Source organism: Neomonachus schauinslandi, chromosome 1, assembly GCF_002201575.2.
Source record: "Neomonachus schauinslandi chromosome 1, ASM220157v2, whole genome shotgun sequence".
Classification (NCBI taxonomy): Eukaryota; Metazoa; Chordata; class Mammalia; order Carnivora; family Phocidae; genus Neomonachus; species Neomonachus schauinslandi.
Genome location: NC_058403.1, coordinates 101,492,546 through 101,513,511, shown reverse-complemented (window position 1 = coordinate 101,513,511; position 20,966 = coordinate 101,492,546). Strand labels below are relative to the sequence as shown.

The following is a 20,966-nucleotide window of genomic DNA, read 5'->3' as shown; positions in this document are numbered from 1 at the left end:
CAACCCACTGAGCCACCCAGGCACCCCTTTAAGTATTCTTAATAGCTTGAACTCTTTGCCTTTTTGTCAGCTTTCATTCTTCCTATATTGTATAGTGATTAGAATTTATATATGATGGGTGCCTGGGTGGCTCAGTTGGTTAAACATCCAACTCTTGATTTTGGCTCAGGTCATGGTCTCAGGGTTGTGAGATTGAGCCCTGCGTCAGGCTCTGTGCTCTGTGCTGGGCGTGGAGCCTGCTTGAGATTCTCTCTCCCTCTGCCACTGCTCCACTGCTGCCCTGTGGCCTTCCCCCACCATGTACATGAACACTCTCCCTTAGGGAAAAAAAAAAGAAAGAAAAAGAATAGAATCCACTCTGGCTAGTGTAATTAGAATTTATATAGTGCATGCGTGTGTTTAAGAGAGCACTGGATTGTTGACAGAATCATCGGGATGACTAAAGGAAATTTTAGGTTGAACAATGAAGAATAATTTCTAGAGCTATTCTAAAGAACCATCAAAGGATCTATACTGCCTCTTACACAATTGGAAAGTCCTCTTTCAAATTGGGAAGGTGTCACTGCAACTAACAACAACAGGAGCACATTGCACCTACTGTAATTCACACTGTCCAAGTTAGTGCTGCTGCCTGACAATACTCACAAAGGTTTTGACTGGATACCAGAACTTCTAATGCGACCAATAAAAGGCAAATTTCTCTGACTGCTTACCAGTAGAAATATGTCCGATATATCATGTATGCCTTCCAAATTATGTGAATTCTTTCAATTGAATGGCCCCAAATTATGTTGAACCCTAGTATGAGGGAATCTGGGAAATGTAACTTTTAGTTTTCTGTGCCACAGAGAAAAGTGCCAGTTCATCCTGTCTCCCTGACTTTGTTACAACATGTGAGGGAGAACTTTAAGTTAGGTTAGCAGAATAAAATAACCAGTTTTTCTTTTTACCACAGGCAAGTTAATAGGCACATAGTCTGAGGGTAAAAATCATTGAGACCAATAGTCAAGGAAGTACCTAAGAAAAAGTTACAAAGATTTTTGAGAAGAACCTGAGGGCATGAAGCCATTAAGAAATAAGTGGGTTATGCTATGGCTAAGCCAGAGAATTTAGCCATGTGTGGTTATAATACCATTTGTTTTGAGATAGGGTGTTCTGGGTTTTTTGAGATACACTTTTCCCCAAATGTCTAAAATTTCTTTTGCACACATCAGGTTAATGACTGAAGAAATTTACTAGTAAGTGATTGTGTGTGAACCTAGAAACACAAATTGAGGGGTTTTTTTTTATTTCAGAATATGACAATGTGGCTGAGAGAGCTGGAAAAGTAGAAGCTGAGGTTAAAAGATTACACAATACCATCGTAGAAATCAATAACCATAAACTCAAGGCCCAACAAGACAAACTTGATAAAATAAATAAGCAATTAGATGAATGTGCTTCTGCTATTACTAAAGCCCAAGTAGCAATCAAGACTGCTGACAGGTAGAGTATGTATGCTACCCTAACCTGTCATCCTCTTCCCTCCCTGTTGGAAAAGGGGTTTATACTTAAATTTAATGTCCTTTAAGCATTTCTGCTGTTACTTATTAAGCCTCTCTGGCATGTTTTTATCTAATAGGACTAGTAAAGGGAAACCTATGAACATTTATTTATGATGACCACTTTTGTGTGTGTGTTTAAAGTGGTAAACAGGTATGCCTTGGCAAAGTATAGTTCCGTAACTACCCACTTGTGTGCACATAAAAATCTGTTTTATTTCTCTGGCTTAGAGTAGTTAGATGGTTATTAATTTAAGTAGATCTACATCTAGGAGAATAAGAGGCAAAATTGTCTTGGTAAGTTAGTTTTTAGTTAATTGGATTATTCCATTGTCTTTATTAGGTCTTGTTTTTAAATTAATTTTTAGAGTATTGGTATTTCTAGATAATTAAAGCTAAATGTGTATATAAAACGTTAAAATGTAAATAACTTTCTTTTATCTTAAGAATTTGTTATAATTTTATCTAGTTAAGTTACTCTAGGGTCTGGCTCAAAGGTAGATAAAGCACTAATAAGCCATTTGTTAGGAGCAGAAGATTGCCTAAATACACTGGTCAAAGTAGAAGTAAATTTTATTAAGGGAAAAAACGGTCATTGTTCCCCTCCTTGGGAAACATGTGTTGCCCTAACTGGGAGGTATTATTTATTTGAAGGTATAGCTTCATGGGTGTAGAGATTTAAGAATCTCCAATCAGCTAAGAAAATGACAAGACTATACTAATAAAATGGACAACTTTGCTTCATGGTCTAAGTTTCATTAATTTATACTCAGAGTTTAATAAAATATACAACATCCCAGAAGTGTATGTATAACATAAAAATCATTTCAAGGATGGTTTATTTAGTAAATCATAAATTTTAAATTGTGATAGTAAAATCTCTCATTAATGTTATGAAGTTTTTTGGTAAACTTTCATAAGCAGGATAACAGATCCCATGTTAGCACATTTCTAATGTATCATTTTGCTTGTTTAGAAATCTTAAAAAAGCACAAGACTCAGTCTTTCGCACAGAGAAAGAAATAAAAGACACTGAGAAAGAAGTAGATGATTTAACAGCAGAACTAAAAAGTCTTGAGGACAAAGCAGCAGAGGTCGTAAAGAACACAAATGCTGCAGAGGTAAGACTTGGAGATGGGAGTGAATGGTATTTGAAGCAAATTCAAGGTTTTGGATATATGACATTAGTACTCAATAGCTTAAAACTCAATAGCTTAGTAAGTACCCAATAGCTTAAAACTTTTATAGCTATAATTAACATTTGTACAAAAAAAATATGAGTACTGTAACTTTTCCGTAAATAAACTTTTAAAATGGAAGGGGCATAGGGAGCGATTGCTAATTTCTTCATCTCTGTAATGTAAAAATACCTGTTCTTTCTTTCCATTTGGGAAAGTCTTATCTATAGTAGTTCTTCTTGGTTTTTAGGAGTCCTTACCAGAGATCCAAAAAGAACATCGTAATCTACTTCAGGAACTAAAAACAATTCAAGAAAATGAACATGCTCTTCAAAAAGATGCACTTAGTATTAAGTTGAAACTTGAACAAATAGATGGTCACATGGCTGAACATAATTCTAAAATAAAATATTGGCAAAAAGAGGTAAGATGGTTACCATTTAGTTAAATGTCGCTTTAAAATATCCTTTATGAAAGAGTTGTGTTTCTTGTTTCTATTTTGTATTTTTGAGATGTTATGATTCTTAATTCCCAGAGATAATCATTTCTCAGGTTTATAGAATACATAATAAAAAATATATAGTAATTTCTCTATATAGAGAAGTCTGGGTAATGGTTCATTTTCACCCCAGGGCTGATTCAGAGATTTAACAAAAGGCTACATGAACACTTTGGAACACTACAATTATTTTTCTTGATGTTCTTTGAAAAATAATTGCTACAGAAATTAGCCACAATTCCTTAGTATATATTGTTTTAGTAGATAGGTAATTTGTCATATTGTGATTTGATTTTTTTAAATAAGCAATGAATTATAGTTCTGTGCCTTCCCTAACACTCATCTTAATTGAACTTTTAGATTTCAAAAATATCATTGCACCCCATAGAAGATAGTCCTCTTGAAGAGATTGCAGTTTTAAGCCCAGAGGATCTTGAAGCAATTAAGAACCCAGATTCTATAACAAATCAAATTGCACTTTTAGAAGCCCAGTGTCATGAAATGAAACCAAACCTTGGTGCCATTGCAGAGTATAAAAAGAAGGTATGAATAAATTGTGTAAATGACTTAGTCTGAAATTCTTTTTAGTCTTTAGCCTAAATTGTGAATTTTAATTTATATAATTAGCAGTTTTAACTCTCATCTCAAAAGAGTAACTGAATAGATGTTTTTCTCATTTTTTTTTCCATAGGAAGAATTATATTTACAGCGGGTAGCAGAATTGGACAAAATTACTTGTGAAAGAGATCAGTTTAGACAGGCATATGAAGATCTTCGGAAACAAAGGCTTAATGAATTCATGGCAGGTTTTTATATAATAACAAATAAATTAAAGGAAAATTACCAAATGCTCACTTTGGGAGGTGATGCCGAACTGGAGCTTGTAGACAGCTTGGACCCTTTCTCTGAAGGAATCATGTTCAGGTTTGTAATATACTGAGTTTTGTTTTGTTTTTAGATTTTATGTATTTGACAGAGAGACAGCAAGAGAGAGAACACAAGCATGGGGAGTGGGAGAGGGAGAAGCAGGTTCCCGCGGAGCAGGGAGCCCGATGGCGTGGCTCGATCCCATGACCCTGGGATCATGACCCGAGCCGAAGGCTGACACTCAACGACTGAGCCACCCAGGCGTCCCTATACTGAGTTTTAGATTCTCTTGTTACATCTCTCTACATAATCTCCAAATTGCCAGTATTTTTAAAGGGTGGGATGTGAAGGTTAGCACTCCAGCTTGTTTTATTTGATGGTAAATAATAATTTGTTTACATATTGGCAGTTTACAGCATAAATTCTGGGCAAGCAGCAAATAATTTTACACAATATTTGTCTAGTTCATCTTTTGAAATTTGAGCCATTTTAGTTTAACATTAGGATTTTAAAATTGCAAAGCAAAAAAAATGCACTGGAAACAAGAATAGCAAGAAGTGTTCACTGGCTTACTGTTTAAATCTTAAAATTTTGGTAGGTGTTGTGTTCATTCTCCAATAACATTTTTATAAAATAACCCCAAAAAAGTTTAGATCTGTGAAAAGCAAATTAGAGATCCCCAAGGAAGATGGTAGAAGCCAGTTATGGAAAACAGATCATGAAGTCTTTAACTTTGCAAGTAATCTAAGAAGAGATTTTCTTTTAATTCAGTGTTCGACCACCTAAGAAAAGTTGGAAGAAGATCTTCAATCTTTCAGGAGGAGAGAAAACACTTAGTTCTTTGGCTTTAGTATTTGCTCTTCACCACTACAAACCTACTCCTCTGTACTTCATGGATGAGATTGATGCAGCCCTTGATTTTAAAAATGTGTCCATTGTTGCATTTTATATATATGTAAGTAATCATTTAGAGGTTTTCATTCTGAGAATTTTATAATGATATACATGGAATTCATTGACTTCTTACTTTTGAGCTTTTCCCCTGTACTCTTAATATCATGTCCTAAGACCAAGTCCTATATTTGAACTAAATATTTCCAATTTGGACAAGTTAAAATATAAACTGATAATGTAAATTAGTAGCAGAAACATAACTAGAATCTCTAGTCTCCTTAGATTTCTTTCCCACTAGAAGACTTCTAGGCAATCATGCTTCCAAAAATACCCAAATTCCTCTCAAACTCAAATACTGTGTCATGAATTACCCATGCTATCATTCCTGTTCATCTTAATTATCAAAGTAATGTTGAATTTATTGCCCAGAAAAAACATTTCAAGGAAGTTTAGATGTTTATTATGATTTGTTATTAATACTTCTAACCTATTTTTTCTTTCTCTTTAGGAACAAACAAAAAATGCCCAGTTCATAATAATTTCTCTTCGAAATAATATGTTTGAGATTTCAGACAGACTTATTGGAATATACAAGACATACAATATAACAAAAAGTGTTGCAGTAAACCCAAAACAAATCGCATCTAAAGGACTTTGTTGAATTTGTTTATACCCAGGATTCCTTAAATTGAATCAGCATATTGTATTATGATTTTCTATTTGTAAAGAATTATAAATTATGTAAACTACATATTCCTAAACTGAATCATATAACTAACTAGCTTCTATTTTATGCTATTAGGAGACATGTTATAAAGTCTAATAAAATATTCTAGGGGTGCCTGGGTGGCTTAGTTGGTTAATAAGTATCTGCCTTTGGCTCAGGTCATGATGCCAGGGTGCTGGGATCGAGCCCTTTATCAGGCTCCCTCCCTCTGCCTCTTCCCTTGCTTGTTCGTGTACTCTGTCTCTCAAATAAAATCTTTTAAAAAATACTCTATATACCTGCTTCTAGGAGACTAGGAATCTGACCGTTTTGTAAGCAGCAGGCTATGGAGAAAATAAGATGCCTGGGAGGGTCAGGTGATTTGCCCTTAGTCCCAAGCTGTTACCAACAGAGTTAAAAATGTGTTAGTTCGTGAATAGTAAGTTCTAAACTATATCATGTTAATCAAGATGCAGCATACCATCATGGATCTCTAATCTACAATGGAAAAACCTGCCAACTACTATTGAATAAATTCTTAAGGTATTCTATTTACTATAATTTAATAGTTTAGTCACTATTTATTACCCAAACAATGGGAACACTTTTTTAAACAGTTCTGAATTCTGCAAGATGAAAATTTAAATATTTTATATGCTTTTCTGTGTTTAAAACTTGCAAGAGGGCCAGCAAACAGACAATATCTGAACATGAATAAGATACTCATCAGTTAATTGCTTCATAAAAAATGAAGTATGTAGGGGTTAACTTCCTTAGTATAAATGGAAATTAAGATGGAGTATTTGCCTATCCATTTGCCAGGACACTTCTGCACTGCATTAGCTCAGTGTTACCGTGTAACTGAAGCTGGCAACCACTTGGGTTCAAGAGGAATTTTGGTGTTGAATCAAGTCTTTGCCCTGGCTATTTGATTTCTAGATATTGATTCTAAGGAATTAAAAAAGTTATTCGCTCAATATTCAGCAACCATTGTTTAGGTACTAAAAAGATCCAACAAAAATGGTTTATATCATAAGTCATTAAATATGTAAATACGTTAGCATGGACTTAAATAAAGCAAGATCTGAAACTCAAGTATGGTCATTTGTTTTAAATCAAGATATAAGGGAAAAGTAAAACTATAATCAAGTGCTTTTTCATCGGTGAAAGCAGTGATTAATGGAGCTTAACACTCTAGTACTAAAGCTCTATGACATGTCTTAAAGATTTAAAATAGATAATTCCCATAACTCATATGAAAATTCCCCAAAGCTACCACTCGAGTTTGAGCACCTTATTAAGCCACTCAATGCAAATAAAATAGCAAAATAAGTTTATTAAAATATATATTTTGTTATACATAAAACAAATATTTCAAGATTATATACTTTAAATTTTACAATTTCATCCTCCAGGTAAGAATTAAAAAACAGAACAGCATGTATTAAGAATCGGTTATTTGTATTCTTGACTATATTCATGCACACTACATAAAATTCAGTTTTGTCTAAGAACTGGCAACTTACAAAATGGTAATGTCAAACCTAAAATGTGTGTATGTGTTCCAATCTTATAGATGATTCTTAGACATAAATTAGTCCTAATTGAATAAAAATCCTGGCCTAAAGTTTTGGTAGCATGACAGCAGGAACTCTGGAAAGACATTGTCTCCCATATGCTGACTGTAGGCCTTGGGCAAATCACTTTTTGTTGTGTTTGCTTATCTACAGAAAGAAGTTAATACCTACTTCAGACATGTGACATTAAGTGCTTGACACAGATCGCTAACAAAATTTCAGTGCTTACTAATACACGTATTCAAAAAGTTGTGGCATTTTTGTATTGTGACTAATCAACTTCAGTCTAAAGTTAATATGTTGTATTTATATTTCAGTACCTTAATATTTAGCTCCCCCCACCACCTCTATTAATACCCTCCAAATGTTCTTTGCCCACACAATTGTTAACTGTGCTAGATATATATTCTGATTCTGGTCATACATTTGACTTGATAGAGCCAGCCACCTTTGTGGTAAGATATTCTCAGCAGATAAGACTTTAGGAGCATTTTAGAACTACAGCCATATTAATTCATTATAATTTATATGTAGTACAGAACCAGGAGCATTCCCTAAAATGACTTGAAAAGTCTCTGAACTAGATAGGGTTCCTAGGGAATGGATCTAAGAGCAACAGCCAGTTTGGAATTCTGGAAAACAAATGACCTTTTACTTACAGTTTTCATGGACAAAAGTCCTACCACAAGCACCACAATTCCAGTCCCTATTAACAATAAGGAAACTAATCAAAGGGATTTGACTTAAGAGCTACACAGGCTCCCATTTAAGCAAAATTCAAGAAAGTTAAATTATTGGTACTTTGATAATAGCCTAAGCAAATAGCAGAAAAGCCCATTTTTAAGACAAATAGAGTTAATATGATGCCACCTAAATCCAATGATGGAATATATCAACAATATACTATGCTGGTAACATGTTCTGAATTTTTAATCTAAGAACTGATTTGACTGGCAAGACTAAAGCACTAACCAAAAAGTCAAACTTACACAAACCACAGAATAAAATAAGACCATCATTTGAAAAGGTCACTGTTTGTTCCCTAACAAAATATTTCCAAAAGCAGTAACTTTGTCAGGAATGAATGTTGATAAACATTGTAGGGCTCTTAAATCTATCTTAAAATACATAAATGCCTCAGGTATGTTTGATCAAAAATACCCTTAATGTAAGCAATCCCTTACCACTTTTAGACTTTGCTACTTGAATTTAAAACCTCTACTCACCATCCTTATTTGGCAAAAGGCTTTCAAGCCACATCAAAATAAAGGCCTATACACTCTAAGGATTTTGCCATCTTTTAATCTAAAAACTATACATAAAGAACTGCAACACTAACCACTGCAGTAATAGAATGCTAAAAGACAAAAAATGCTAAAAGATAGTATTGATACAGGAATGTTTCAATGCCACAGCAATATAGTAAATGGGCTAATGTATTAAAGCAAGTGAACTAGGTACTACTCTGGTTTAGACACCTTATGTATGATTTCTAACTCTGACATATTTCCATCATCTAAGAAGCATGGATGGTTTAACATATTTCTATATATTTGTTTTAACTCTGATAGGTTAGTTGGCTATTTTGTTTATCCATCGTACCCTATTTCTCCCTTTAGCAATGGTTCAGTCTGCTGTACAGAATAAGCCTATTTAAACAATTCAGATTTGAATTTTCAACGATAAACTATTTTCCACATGAATTCCTTCAGTAAATATAAAGTGTGACATAGCATATTCTTTAAATCATGCAGATTGTTAGATAAACTTTGGTAAACAGATAGAGAGACTTCAGAAAAACATATTGAAGTGATTTCATTTAAAAAGGTTATTATGTGTTGGTTAAAAAAGAGGATCAACATCAGTATCACTGAAATTAAAGTAACTATAACAACGTTTAAAATCTTAAAAAATTCAACTTCTTTTTCATCTTTGTCAGGCCAGGAACATGGCATCCTCTTTGAAGAAATTTTCATTTCAGGAATGAGAAGTTTCTTAATTTGTCCAATTTCTGTTCTGCTCCAATCTTCTTTCAATATTTGGCTTACTCGAGGATAAATTTCAACAGGTTGAACCTCAGGAAGTGGTCTTTGTTTCAAAATCTGCACATGTTGGCGGATATCATCAACTTTTTCAAGAAATTTAAGTGGAGACTCTTCCTGTAAAGATGATGTCAGTGTCATTAATTCAAGTTGCTGCTCTCTTATTTCTTTCATTCTTTCAATTTGTGGAGTATATTCTTGATTAATCAGATTGCTAACATCACAGAGAGCAGCTAGGAAAACTTTTTTTTTCTGTTCTAATGTATCACTAAGCTCCTTAAAATACTGTAGGACAACTTCCTTATCACTTTGGACCATTTTTTCTGAATGAGATTTCTGTTCTTCCAGCTTTTCAATAAGACGAGTAAGATCTGTCCAGTGTGTGTCAGTTAACTGTTCAAGCAGTTTTTGAGGCGTGTCCTTTTCTTTCAGATAAGCACTTTGAAGATCATCTATGGGATGACCATGATGTTCACCTATGGTAAGGCAATGACCACAAACTAGTTTTTTATCTAGGAGACAGTAAACATTTAATGGTTGTCTGTAATGTTCAGGACAGGTGACAATATCTGGATGGTCTTCTTGCTGGTACTTTTCAATAATAGCCCTTAATGCAAAATTAACAGGTAAAGATTCAATACCAGTTGGAGCAATTTCAATAATACTTCTGCAGTTAGGGCATTTGAGTGGAATTCGTAAAGGTCTCCATATATAAAAGTTCCCAGATGCTTGAAGAACGTTTTCCAAACAATTTCTACAAAATGTATGAGAGCACGGTAGTACACGAGGATCTTCAAAAATACTGTAACAAATGGGACATGTTAACTCGTCCTCAAAATTGTGCATTTCCTGTCAAGAGAAGAAAATATTTTAAGTCTCCATGTAACAAAGACACTTGTACATACCATATAAAGTTTTAGGTGTTAACCTCAAAACTATTAATATACTGTGCTTGTCATTTAAAAGATAATTAAGATGTTTAAGATTTTTAAATACAGTTTTTTTTTTTAAAGATTTATTTATTTATTTGAGAGAGCGAGAATGAGAGAGAGTACATGAGACGGGGGAGGGTCAGAGGGAGAAGCAGACTCCCTACTGAGCAGGGAGCCCGATGCGGGACTTGATCCCGGGACTCCAGGACCATGACCTGAGCCGAAGGCAGTTGCTTAACCAACTGAGCCACCCAGGCGCCCTACATACAGCTTTCTAAGTAATACAATTCCTAATAATATAGACATCATTTTTAAGAGCTTACTTTGGGACAAAAATCATGCTAAACAATTCTAATTTGTAGTAAATACCTCAAATTAAAGTTATTTAAGTTTGCTTCTATGCAAAAGTAAAATTCAGTGTTCTGTTGAAGTCTACTTAATGATAACCTGTGCAATTTTTACATTCTAAGTGCTAAAATCTAAACTATGCGCAAGAACTGGAAGTCCTAGCCATAGCAGACAAGAAAAAAGAAAAGGCATCTACATTGGTTAAAAAAAAAAAAGTAAAACTGTGATTATTTGCAAATGACAGGATACTTTATATAGAAAACCCTAAAGATCATCAAAAAACTTAGAATAAATGAAGATTCAGTAAAGTTGCAGTATACAAAATTAATCTGTTGCATTTCTATACACTTAACAGTAGCAGGAAGAAATTAACCACATTTACCAGAATAAAATACCTAGGAATAAATCAAGAAGGTGAAAGACATGTACTCTGAAGACTATTCAACACTGATGGAAGAAACTGAAGACAACATAAACAGGTTGAAAAATATGCCATACTCTGGACTGGAAGAACATTGTCAAAATGTCTATACTACCTAAAGCAATCTACAGATTCAATGTAATCTCTATCAGAATACCAATAGTATTTTTCATAGAACTAGAATAAGCCTAAAATTTGTATGGAACCACAAAAGATCCTGAATAGCCAAAGCAATCTTGTTAAAGAACAACAAAGTGGGAGGTACCACAATCCCCTATTTCAAACTATACTACAAAGCTGGAGTAGTCAAAACAGTATCGTACTGGTACAAAAACACAAAGATCAATGAACAGGATAGCCCAGAAATAAACTCACACTTACATGGGCAATCTCTGACAATGGAGACAAGAATATACAATGAGGAAAAGATAATCACTTTAATGATGCTGGGAAAACTGAACAGCTCTATGCTAAAGACTGAAACTGGACCACTTTTTTTATACCATATAAAAAAATAAACTCAAAGTGGATTAAAATACCCAAATGTAAAACCTGAAAACTCCATCAAGAAAACATAGAAAATAGGGCGCCTGGGTGGCTCAGTTGGTTAAGCGACTGCCTTCGGCTCAGGTCATGATCCTGGAGTCCCGGGATCGAGTCCCGCATCGGGCTCCCTGCTCGGCAGGGAGTCTGCTCCTCCCTCTCATGCTCTCTGTCTCTCATTCTCTCTGTCTCAAATAAATAAACAAAATCTTTAAAAAAATAAAAAAAAAATAAAAAAGAAAACATAGAAAATAATCTATGGGGACATTGGTCTTGGCAACATTTTTCTAGATCTGTCTCCTTAAGCAAGGGAAACAAGCAAAAATAAATTGGAACTACACCAAAATTAAAAGTTTCTGCCCAGCAAATGAAAAGGCAATGGGAGGTTATTTGCAAATGATACCTATCTGATAAGGGGTTAATATCCAAAATATATGAGCAACTTGTACAACCCAACACCAAAAACAATCCAATTAAAAAATGGGCAGAGGGCCTGAATAAAGTTTTCCAAAGACATACAGATGGCCAACAGACACGACACAATGCTCCACATCACTGATCATCAGGGAAACGCACATCAAAAGCACAAGACACCACCTTAGGTTTGTCAGAATGGCTAGTATCAGACAAGAAAAATAAGTGTTGGCAAGGATGTGGAAAAAACGGAATCCTGCACTGTTGATGGAGTGTAAATTGGTGCAATCACTGGAAAACAGTATGGAGGTTCCTCAAAAAACTAAAAATAGAAATACCATACAACCCAGTAATTCCACTCCTAGATATTTATCCAACAAAAATAACACTAAATCCAAAAGACGTATGCACCCCATGTTCACTGCAGCATTATTTGCAATAGCCAAGATATGGAGGCAGTAGAAGTGTCCATCATAAATGAACAGATGAGATCTGGTGTGTATGTATGCATATATATGTATGTGTGTATGATAAATATATAGAAACAATGGAGTAATAATCAGCCATAGAAAAATGAGATTTTATCATCTGCAATAACATGGATGGACCTAGAGGGTATTATGCTAAGCAAAATAAAAGACTAATAACATGTGATTTCACTTATATGTGGAACCTAAACAGATGAGCAGAGGCACCTGGATGGCTCAGTTGGTTGAGTGTCCGACTCTTGGTTTCAACTCCAGGTCATGATCTCAGGGTCATGGGATCGAGTCCCACATCAGGCTCCTTGCTTAGCACAGAGTCTGCTTAAGATTCTCTCTCTCCCTCTTCCTCTGCCCTCCCCCCTGCTAGTGCTCTCTCTCATTCTAAAATAAATTAAATCTTTTTAAAAAATAAATGAGCAAACAAAAACACCAAAACAGATCCATAAATACAGGAACAAAAGTGGTTGTGGTCAGGGGGAGGGTGGGGATGGTGAAATGGGTGAAGAGGATAGGAAGGTTCGGGCTTCCAGTTATGGGATAAGTCATGAAGATGAAAGGTACAACACTGGGAATACAGTATTTTAATAGGTCTGTATAGTGACATGGTAGCTATAATTGTGTGAGCATACCATAATGAATATAGAGTTGCTGAAACTGTTGTACACATGAAACTAATGTAATGTGCATCATTTATACTCAAAAATAAGTTAGGATTCTTTTTTAAGATTTTATTTATTTGCCAGAGAGAGAGAGCATGAGCAAGCACAAGCAGGGGGAGTGGCAGGCAGAGGGAGAAGCAGGCTCCCCCCTGAGCAAGGAGCCCGATATGGGACTCGATCCCAGGACCCTGGGATCATGACCTGACCCGAAGGCGGACACTTAACCAACTGAGCTACCCAGGTGTCCCATGGATTTTTTTTAAATTATGCAAAAATAGGCAAGATTAAACATTCCTACTAAATAACAAATTGGGATTAGCAAAACTATATTCTTTAATTCAAAAGAATTCATGTTCCCAGTTGGCTCAACCATAGTTCCTGAGGCAAGGTATTAAATTTCTCTAGTAACAGTTACTATAAATTTCTTAGCTTCTTCAGTTGAAATACTAGTATGCTTAAAGTCCAGGATCAGCATAGTTTAATATTCCAAAGTAATAATTCTAATTTGCAGATTTGGAAGGGAAAAACATTTTTTAATTAGTCCTTCCAATAAAAATCAGTTTTAAAGATGAAGTGTTGATTGGGGTTAACTATGAATTACTGACCAGTAGAGCGTTAGTGGTAAAGAACATCATTATTCCTCTTTCCTTAATGAAAGAAACCCAGCAATAGTAACTTGACCTCTTGGCAAGATACTTTTGACATTTCCAACAACAAAAGCCTGACAGTTTTGTACCCTACCTCGTCTTACAGTCTTAGTTTGTACCTATCCTCAAATTCAAGCCACAATCTCCAGGAATTACTTAGCTCTGATAGAGAAAAAGCAAGTTACACCACCATTTAGAGAACCTTAAAGAGCAAAACAAAAAACCCAAGTCCCATTCATGTAAAATATAAAGGTTACCAAATCATCCTCTATAAAACTAACTTTTAAGATGAGTAATTTGAGAAGACATCTACAAATAATTGTGTACTTTTATTAACTATTAAAAACCTCTCTAGACTTTTTGGCTCTATGCTCCTTCACATTTTTAAAATCAAACTCTTATTCAAGTCTCAAACTGGGCCCTGCCTCCTCCCAAATTAGGTCTCTTATTAATCTCACTGAATGCTGTCCTGCCAATTTATGGTATTTAACTGGAGTTATTAAGAGAATTTTGTAACATTTTCCTATATATTAGGATGTAAGCCTGCAATAGGGCAGGAATTGTGTCTAAACACAGAACTTGTAGGTATTCACTACATGTATTCACTAAACACATAGTAAGGATTCACTCAACATTGGTTGAATAAACACAACCCCTTCAGAAACCAACGTTAATGTCAGATCTTACTTTTTTTTTAAAAAAAAACAGCAAAATCTCTACTTTGTTTAGGAAAAGCTATAACAGGAGAGTCTATCAAAAATTACTCCATTCAGATTGACAATATTCAGAACGCTATTGAGTCAAAATGTGTCACACAGATCCTAAGCTTCAACTGTGAAACATTCCGGGAAATTAAGTAATTGGGCAACAGTACAGAAGATGACATTCATTGCAGGTAAGTCCAAGAGAATGCATGCTGGGAAGATTTCATGACTTTACACCATATCTACAGAGAGCTCTATAATCACACAAAACCACCCATGAAAAACAAACATGTTTCTCAGAGGATTTTAGTGATGTCAGAATTCATAATGAAGGAATAAACAAAACAGCACTTTGCAGGGGAAAAATGACATTTGATCAGTGGACATATATTCAATTTAAATTTAATATTAGAGCTATTTAATGTTTAAGTGCCAAAATTAGGCCTAAAACAGAATCAAACCTTTCCCTCTAAAGTCTTATTTGACAAAAGGCTAGAAAACATTTTTCCCTGAGACCCATTTAGGGACCCCAAAAGCTCAACTTTGTTTACAATGAAGATATTTATAACAATACTGAAAGAAAATGTCATCTCCTGAGCTCATATAAAATAGAAAGCAAATATGGTCTCAAAAGTTAACTTTCACAGTACATAAACATTTTTAATAAAATTTAATTAGAAGTTTGTAGTTAACTTGAAGACACAGAAATGAAATCCGACTCTTGGATGACCCTTTTCTTGCTCTTAAAAACTGATTTTAGGCAATAAATTTATGACAAGTCAGAACTGGTTAACAGAAGCAAGCCTGGTTAAAAACTCTGCAAGGCCAGCAACTTTCTGACTCTGGTTATTGCCCTAGAAACAGAAGATAAAGGTGGTTTTCATGCTTAGAAGCTAGTCCTTCCGGAAACTAGTATGAAATTTTATGCACCAGCAGTTTTCTATATCCAGCTCAGACTTTTGAGAGGGAAAAAAGGAGCAAAAACTTTACCTATGTATATCTTCTAGGATGAATGTCTTGGATTTATCTATGTTGTATGTATGTAACAACACTGGAAACTAGAAGGCAGTGAAGCAATGCCCTCAATGTTCTCAGGAAAAAATGGCTTCCAACCTAAAATTCTATACCCAGAAAAATAAATTTTGGAAAAGAAAAGCAAGAATTCTCACCAGATTAATGGTGAAATTAAATCCAGGACAACTGTGCAGCAAGCCTAAAGAACTAGTCTGGGAAAAGAAGACAGATCCAAAAGGAATCCAAAAGGTCTTTAAGAAATGGAACTGACAGTATTTCAAGTGTCTGAACATATTGAGAGGTGATGACAAAACTAAAGTTTGAGAAAAGTGACAGAATCATGAAATGGGAGGAAATATATGGCTCATTTATCATATTAGTCATAATATTAAATACTGATTTTACCAAAAAACATGACTTATGGACTGAATGCCTGTGTCCCCCCAAAATTCATGTTGAAATCCTAGCCGTTAATGTGATGGTATTAGGAAGTACAGCCTTTGGGAGGTGATTAGGCACCCCAGGAAGGGAGCTCTTACCAGAACACAACTATGCTGGCATCCTGATCTTGGACTTCCCAGCCTCTAGAACTGTGAAAAATCTGTTGTTTAGGCCACTTAGTCCATGGTATTTTTGTTGTAACAGCCCAAACTAAGAAAATGACAATTATATTGGCTGGAGGGAATAAAGGAAGGAAACAGTGCTTAAGAACTAAATCTTAGGGGCGCCTAGGTGGCCCAGTCAGTTAAGTGTCTGCCTCTGGCTCAGGTCATGATCCCAGGGTCCTGGGATCGAGCCCCGCATCGGGCTCCCTGCTCCGCAGGAAGCCTGCTTCTCCCCCTCCCACTCCCCCGCTTGTGTTCCCTCTCTCGCTGTCTCTCTGTCAAATAAATAAAATCTTTAAAAAAAAAAAATCTATAAACAGATACCAAAATAAATCATTAAATGAAAGTGGTTGCTTCTGGGGAGCAGGAGTGGGGAGAGTGAGGGCAGGGGACTACTATTTTTCATTATTAACCTAAATACTGCTATTTTATTTTCAACTATTAACATCTAATTAAAAACATAAAATTTTAGACAGAGACAATCCTACAAGCATCTAGGCAAAAAAGTAAGATACCTAAAAAAGGAAAAAACAATGGTCTCAGAATTCTCTTCTGGGAAATTTTAATTTCCAAAAATGGCCACAACAATCATCTCCCACATATGCTCCTCCACAGGGTGGCTTCAGAGGTACTCCCCCATCAAAAGATGAAATCTCTTCCCCACAAAAAACCCGGGCAGGCTATGTGACTACTTTGATCAACAGGATATAAAGTACAAGGGATGCTATGACCGTTCTGGGTATAGCCCTTAATTAGCCTGGCAGGTTATTGCACCAGAGCCATGAATCACTATGTAAAACAAAGTTCAGACTACTCTGCTGGCAAGAGAGGAAAAGTAGAGAAGCAATGAAGTACCAGACATGTGAGCGAAAAAGTCATCATGAACATGCAGCCAGCCAAGCCTTCAGATATTTGTTACATGGTGGTACATAACCAGAACATCTCCAAAGCAACAAGGAATGCTGAAAGATCATATAGCAATGTCCACAGGGTCTAGAAGGAAAAGGATATGACCTAAGAATTATGTACCCAGCCAAGATGTACTTTATTCATGTGAAACAAAAATACTCTTAGGAAAATCTATAGGGTTTAAAAAAAAAATTGTATAGGGCAGAGCTGAAGCTATATACTTCCATTACCAAACAAAAGGAATATAAAAAGGATTCATCTAAAGAAAAAGAGTTAGGGGCAACTGGGTGGCTCAGTCGTTAAGCGTCTGCCTTCAGCTCAGGTCACGATCCCAGGGTCCTGGGATCGAACCCCACATCGGGCTCTCTGCTCAGCAGGAAGCCTGCTTCTCCCTCTCCCACTCCCCCTGCTTGTGTTCCCTCTCTTGCTGTCTCTCTGTCAAATAAATAAAATCTTTAAAAGAGAAAAAAAGGAAAACCAACCTAGGAAAGGCAGAAGAAAAATAATAAAAATAAATGAAGAAAACAATGAATTAACAAAATTGCTAGTGATAGACCCAAGAGTTGTCAGCTCTTTAAATAAATAAGCCATTAGCTATCTGGGATAGGCAGCCTCCAAGATGGCCCCCAATGACCTCCACTTCTAGTACTCATGTCCTTTTGTAATCCCGTTCCCTTGAGTGTCGACTGGACCTAGTGACTCCCTTCTTTTTAAGATTTTATTTATTTATTTGAGAGAGAGAGCACAGAGCCTCCATAATGTCTAACTAGCATATTATAGGTGCTCAGTACTGGGAATAGATTATGGAGAACAGTACAAAAAAAATATCATTATCCATTCTATTACACAGTAGTGTGTAAATGATTTTTTAAATTTTAATTCACTAATAATGCCTTTCATCTCTAAACATGAATAGTAATAAAACATCCATTACATTTTACAACCTCTGAAGAAAATTATGCTTACATTACAGAGTTAAGTGAGTTGCTCTAGAACTTATAGTGTGAGTCAGCTATAAGGCTGGGAAAATTCTGATTGGGTCTCACATCTTTGTCGCCCTAACTGATACAAAGCACATTTTATGCAATTCAAGATTACTTTAGAAATACTACAACTGTGCCATCCATATACATAGGGCAAGATTTTAAAGATACTTTTGCACATATAAATATACAAAAATAATGAAGGGTCACCATAAAGTCAGATATGACTTTAACTCTGCCCATTTGCACTGTTCTTGCATTTTGACATGAACCTATTTCCCCAAACTAACAAAGAAACTACTTACGTGATTTAACCAAGAACTGAAATGAGAAATTCAGATTTTCATTGCTTTTTCCTCAGTACTTTTCACAGTGAAAATATATTCAGCAATATGTTTGCTGAAAGGTAATGTTAAAACTAACATTACCTGAAATCAAAATTTCACCTTGCCAGACTAAATTATGGTACCTCACTTCAAAGGATAGCTACATAGTCATCAAAAAAATGCAAATCAGTATGTAAATGCATAGTAAAAAGGTATCCAGATAACTTAAGTAATAAATGCAACTTGCAGGTCTGTATGTATAAAATGATACCATTTGTGTGTTTAGATGTACACAAATCCTCATAAAATTTCTGAAAGGGTATACAAAAGTGACTAAGGTATAGGTCAGATGAGGGAGTTGTTTTCACTTTATGCTCCTCCTAGATGGCTTGAATTTTATACACCAACATGTCTTTTTTCCCAAGATTTAAAAATCTCAACTTACACCTTAAATCACATACTTAAAAAAATTTACCGAGGATTTCTTTTGTATTCACTTAATCTTTCAGGGCTTACCTACTTTGCTGATCTTCTGGCTTAGTGACTGAATATACTTGATCTTCTCCAACTTTTTCAGTTTCTTTTATTTGTATTCTAAAATTAAAATAATTTTATCTTAATATTTTAGATTTACATTCTCGAAGAATGTATTAAATATGACATCACAGGAATGGTTATTTCACTCTTTGATGTTTATCTCCCCTATGCCTCATTGTGTTTTATAAAAATAGTGACAAATATCAACAGTTGTTGGTGCAGGAGAGGTATCACTTGTACACTGAAAATCCCAACAATCCTGTGACCAAATATTGTCACAAAGGACCTCTTTTTGTAGCGTCAAGTATCTTAGGAGTACTTGAAAATGTTAGCCAACAATGGTGATGACGGAGCGAACATTTGTGCGCATTTTAGACTTCTTAAAGTTAACCTGAAGACAAGAAACATCCATAGGAGTGAAAGATCTTGTCAGCCTGAAATTATAAATACTGATTTAGATTATTCCCATCAATACGTCTCTACATCGCTCAGTTCTGCCATTTAAATGTTGTGGCGTCCTGGGTCAGTTTTTCCTATTGCCCCTCAGAACTAATGTTTCACACCTGTAAAATGGGCATAATTACACCCACTGTTGAGTCTCATGAGAACCTCTCACAAAGAAGGGCCTCAACATAACCGCACCCTTCCCTTTCTCCAAGGGTTAGGACAAATCTTCCCGAGCCTCCCTCCTAATGCACTTCCACCGCCCCGGCGTCCCCCCGCCCGAAACCACGCGAGGCAGACCAGGTCTGTGGAGTCCCGCTCTTCTCATTCACCCTCCCCACCACACACGGCCTGCTCCCTCACGGAAAGTTAGCTCCGTTCATACGGACGGAGGAAAACGAGGTTCCGCAACCTCCTCCTCTGGGACGAGAGAGAATAAATGCAGGACCCATGCCCATCCTCTCCATCATCAAGCCCCTGGAACTCTCCACCAAACATACCCAGTACACCTGCCTGCGCTTACAGGGAAAGAGGGACCCAGAGATGCCTTCTCGAACCCGAAGAGACGCTCCTTAGACTCACCGCGGGAAGTTGGAGACCAACCTACTCCAACAGGCCAGAACTGCTCTACTGCCTCCAGACTCCGCGTCCCCGAGATGCTTGGCGTCCCCGCCCTCCTCCGCCCTGAGAGATTTCAGGTGCCCAGATGGGGCGGGGCCTCGCGGAGCCTCACGACGCAGGCGCACTCTCCCGGCAACATTCAACTGCGTAGCGTCCGCCAATGGGAAAGAGCGCGCGGTCGCCGTTCAAAAGTAAACGGCTGGTAGCGCCTGCGGAGGCGGGGGCGTAATTGCGAAGGCTTGGCTGGAAGCCCTGGGCCAGCTTCCCGCACCTGCGCACTAGGCGCCCGCCCGCCTCTCGGAAGCTGCGGAGGCACGCGGCAGGAGGCGCTTCAGTGCGTGCGGGTGCCTCTGGAAGCAGCAGGCTTAGGCTGGGCCGCCGCAGCCTTGGGGAGGTGGGACGTCGTCCAAGGCCCCGGGAGAGGTGGAGCCTGGCGGCGGCTGACTACCCCCACAAGAAACATTCATAGGACTGTTTTTTACTCGGAACCAATCGGCACGTCCTGATTCTAGGCTTTAAAGTGCAGCGTCTCCCATTGTTACCTCACAGGTTCCCTGCAGCGGGCAACCTCCACCGGCACACGCAACCCAGCCTGCAAGCTCCGTCCTCCCCTGACTCCGAGTTTCCCTGCCTGGACCTACCAGAGTTCTTGGCTGAGTGTAGGGGCGGGGGCTTCTGATTAATTACAGTTCTCTTAAAGAGAACTTACTCTGTGACAGCTAGTGGGACCCTAGGACTTCTTTAGGACCATCTCCCTCATCTCCCTCCCTCCTTTCCCCAACCTCGTGAAATTATCGCCTACAGATGACCACTGTTGCTCAGTATTCCTGATTTCTGATTCAATCTCTTCGCCCTATTTCACCTTAAGCCCCTAGAATCAGAAAACATGCAGTTCACTAGTCCTTTAAACTTTTTTTCTTGAGAAACTTTATCCAGATTTATCTCAAGACTCTTACACACTTTCCATCTCTTAACTATACTGAAAAGTCATTTGACACTGTGCTAGATAAAACAGCCTTGGGGGCGCCTGGGTGGCTCAGTCGTTAAGCGTGGGCCTTCGGCTCAGGTCG

The 20,966-nt window shown here is 36.8% G+C and overlaps 2 protein-coding genes across 2 annotated transcripts in view; one reads left to right on the top strand and one right to left on the bottom strand.

The window, feature by feature from the left end:
* SMC4 (structural maintenance of chromosomes 4) overlaps positions 1 to 5,814 on the top strand; it is a 38,192-nt gene extending 32,378 nt beyond the window's left edge. The window contains exons 18-24 of the mRNA XM_021702669.1: positions 1,296 to 1,485; positions 2,518 to 2,662; positions 2,970 to 3,143; positions 3,579 to 3,761; positions 3,910 to 4,142; positions 4,857 to 5,040; positions 5,488 to 5,814. Of these exons, the coding sequence (XP_021558344.1) occupies positions 1,296 to 1,485; positions 2,518 to 2,662; positions 2,970 to 3,143; positions 3,579 to 3,761; positions 3,910 to 4,142; positions 4,857 to 5,040; positions 5,488 to 5,640 (1,262 nt within the window). The 3' untranslated portion in view covers positions 5,641 to 5,814. The remainder of the gene's footprint in view (positions 1 to 1,295; positions 1,486 to 2,517; positions 2,663 to 2,969; positions 3,144 to 3,578; positions 3,762 to 3,909; positions 4,143 to 4,856; positions 5,041 to 5,487) is intronic.
* Positions 5,815 to 7,471: 1,657 nt separating this feature from the next.
* TRIM59 (tripartite motif containing 59) lies at positions 7,472 to 19,974 on the bottom strand. Its single transcript, XM_021702610.1, has 3 exons — positions 19,858 to 19,974; positions 18,811 to 18,888; positions 7,472 to 10,153 (listed from the first exon to the last, which is right to left on the bottom strand). Exon 3 carries the CDS (start codon positions 10,148 to 10,150, stop codon positions 8,939 to 8,941), a length of 1,212 nt encoding a protein of 403 aa, XP_021558285.1. The 5' UTR covers positions 10,151 to 10,153; positions 18,811 to 18,888; positions 19,858 to 19,974; the 3' UTR covers positions 7,472 to 8,938.
* Between the last annotated feature and the right edge of the window lie 992 nt (positions 19,975 to 20,966).

What these genes read in the sequence shown, in the direction of transcription:
- TRIM59 (XM_021702610.1), bottom strand. Translation starts at nt 10,150, where the DNA reads ATGCACAATTTTGAGGACGAGTTAACATGTCCCATTTGTTACAGTATT.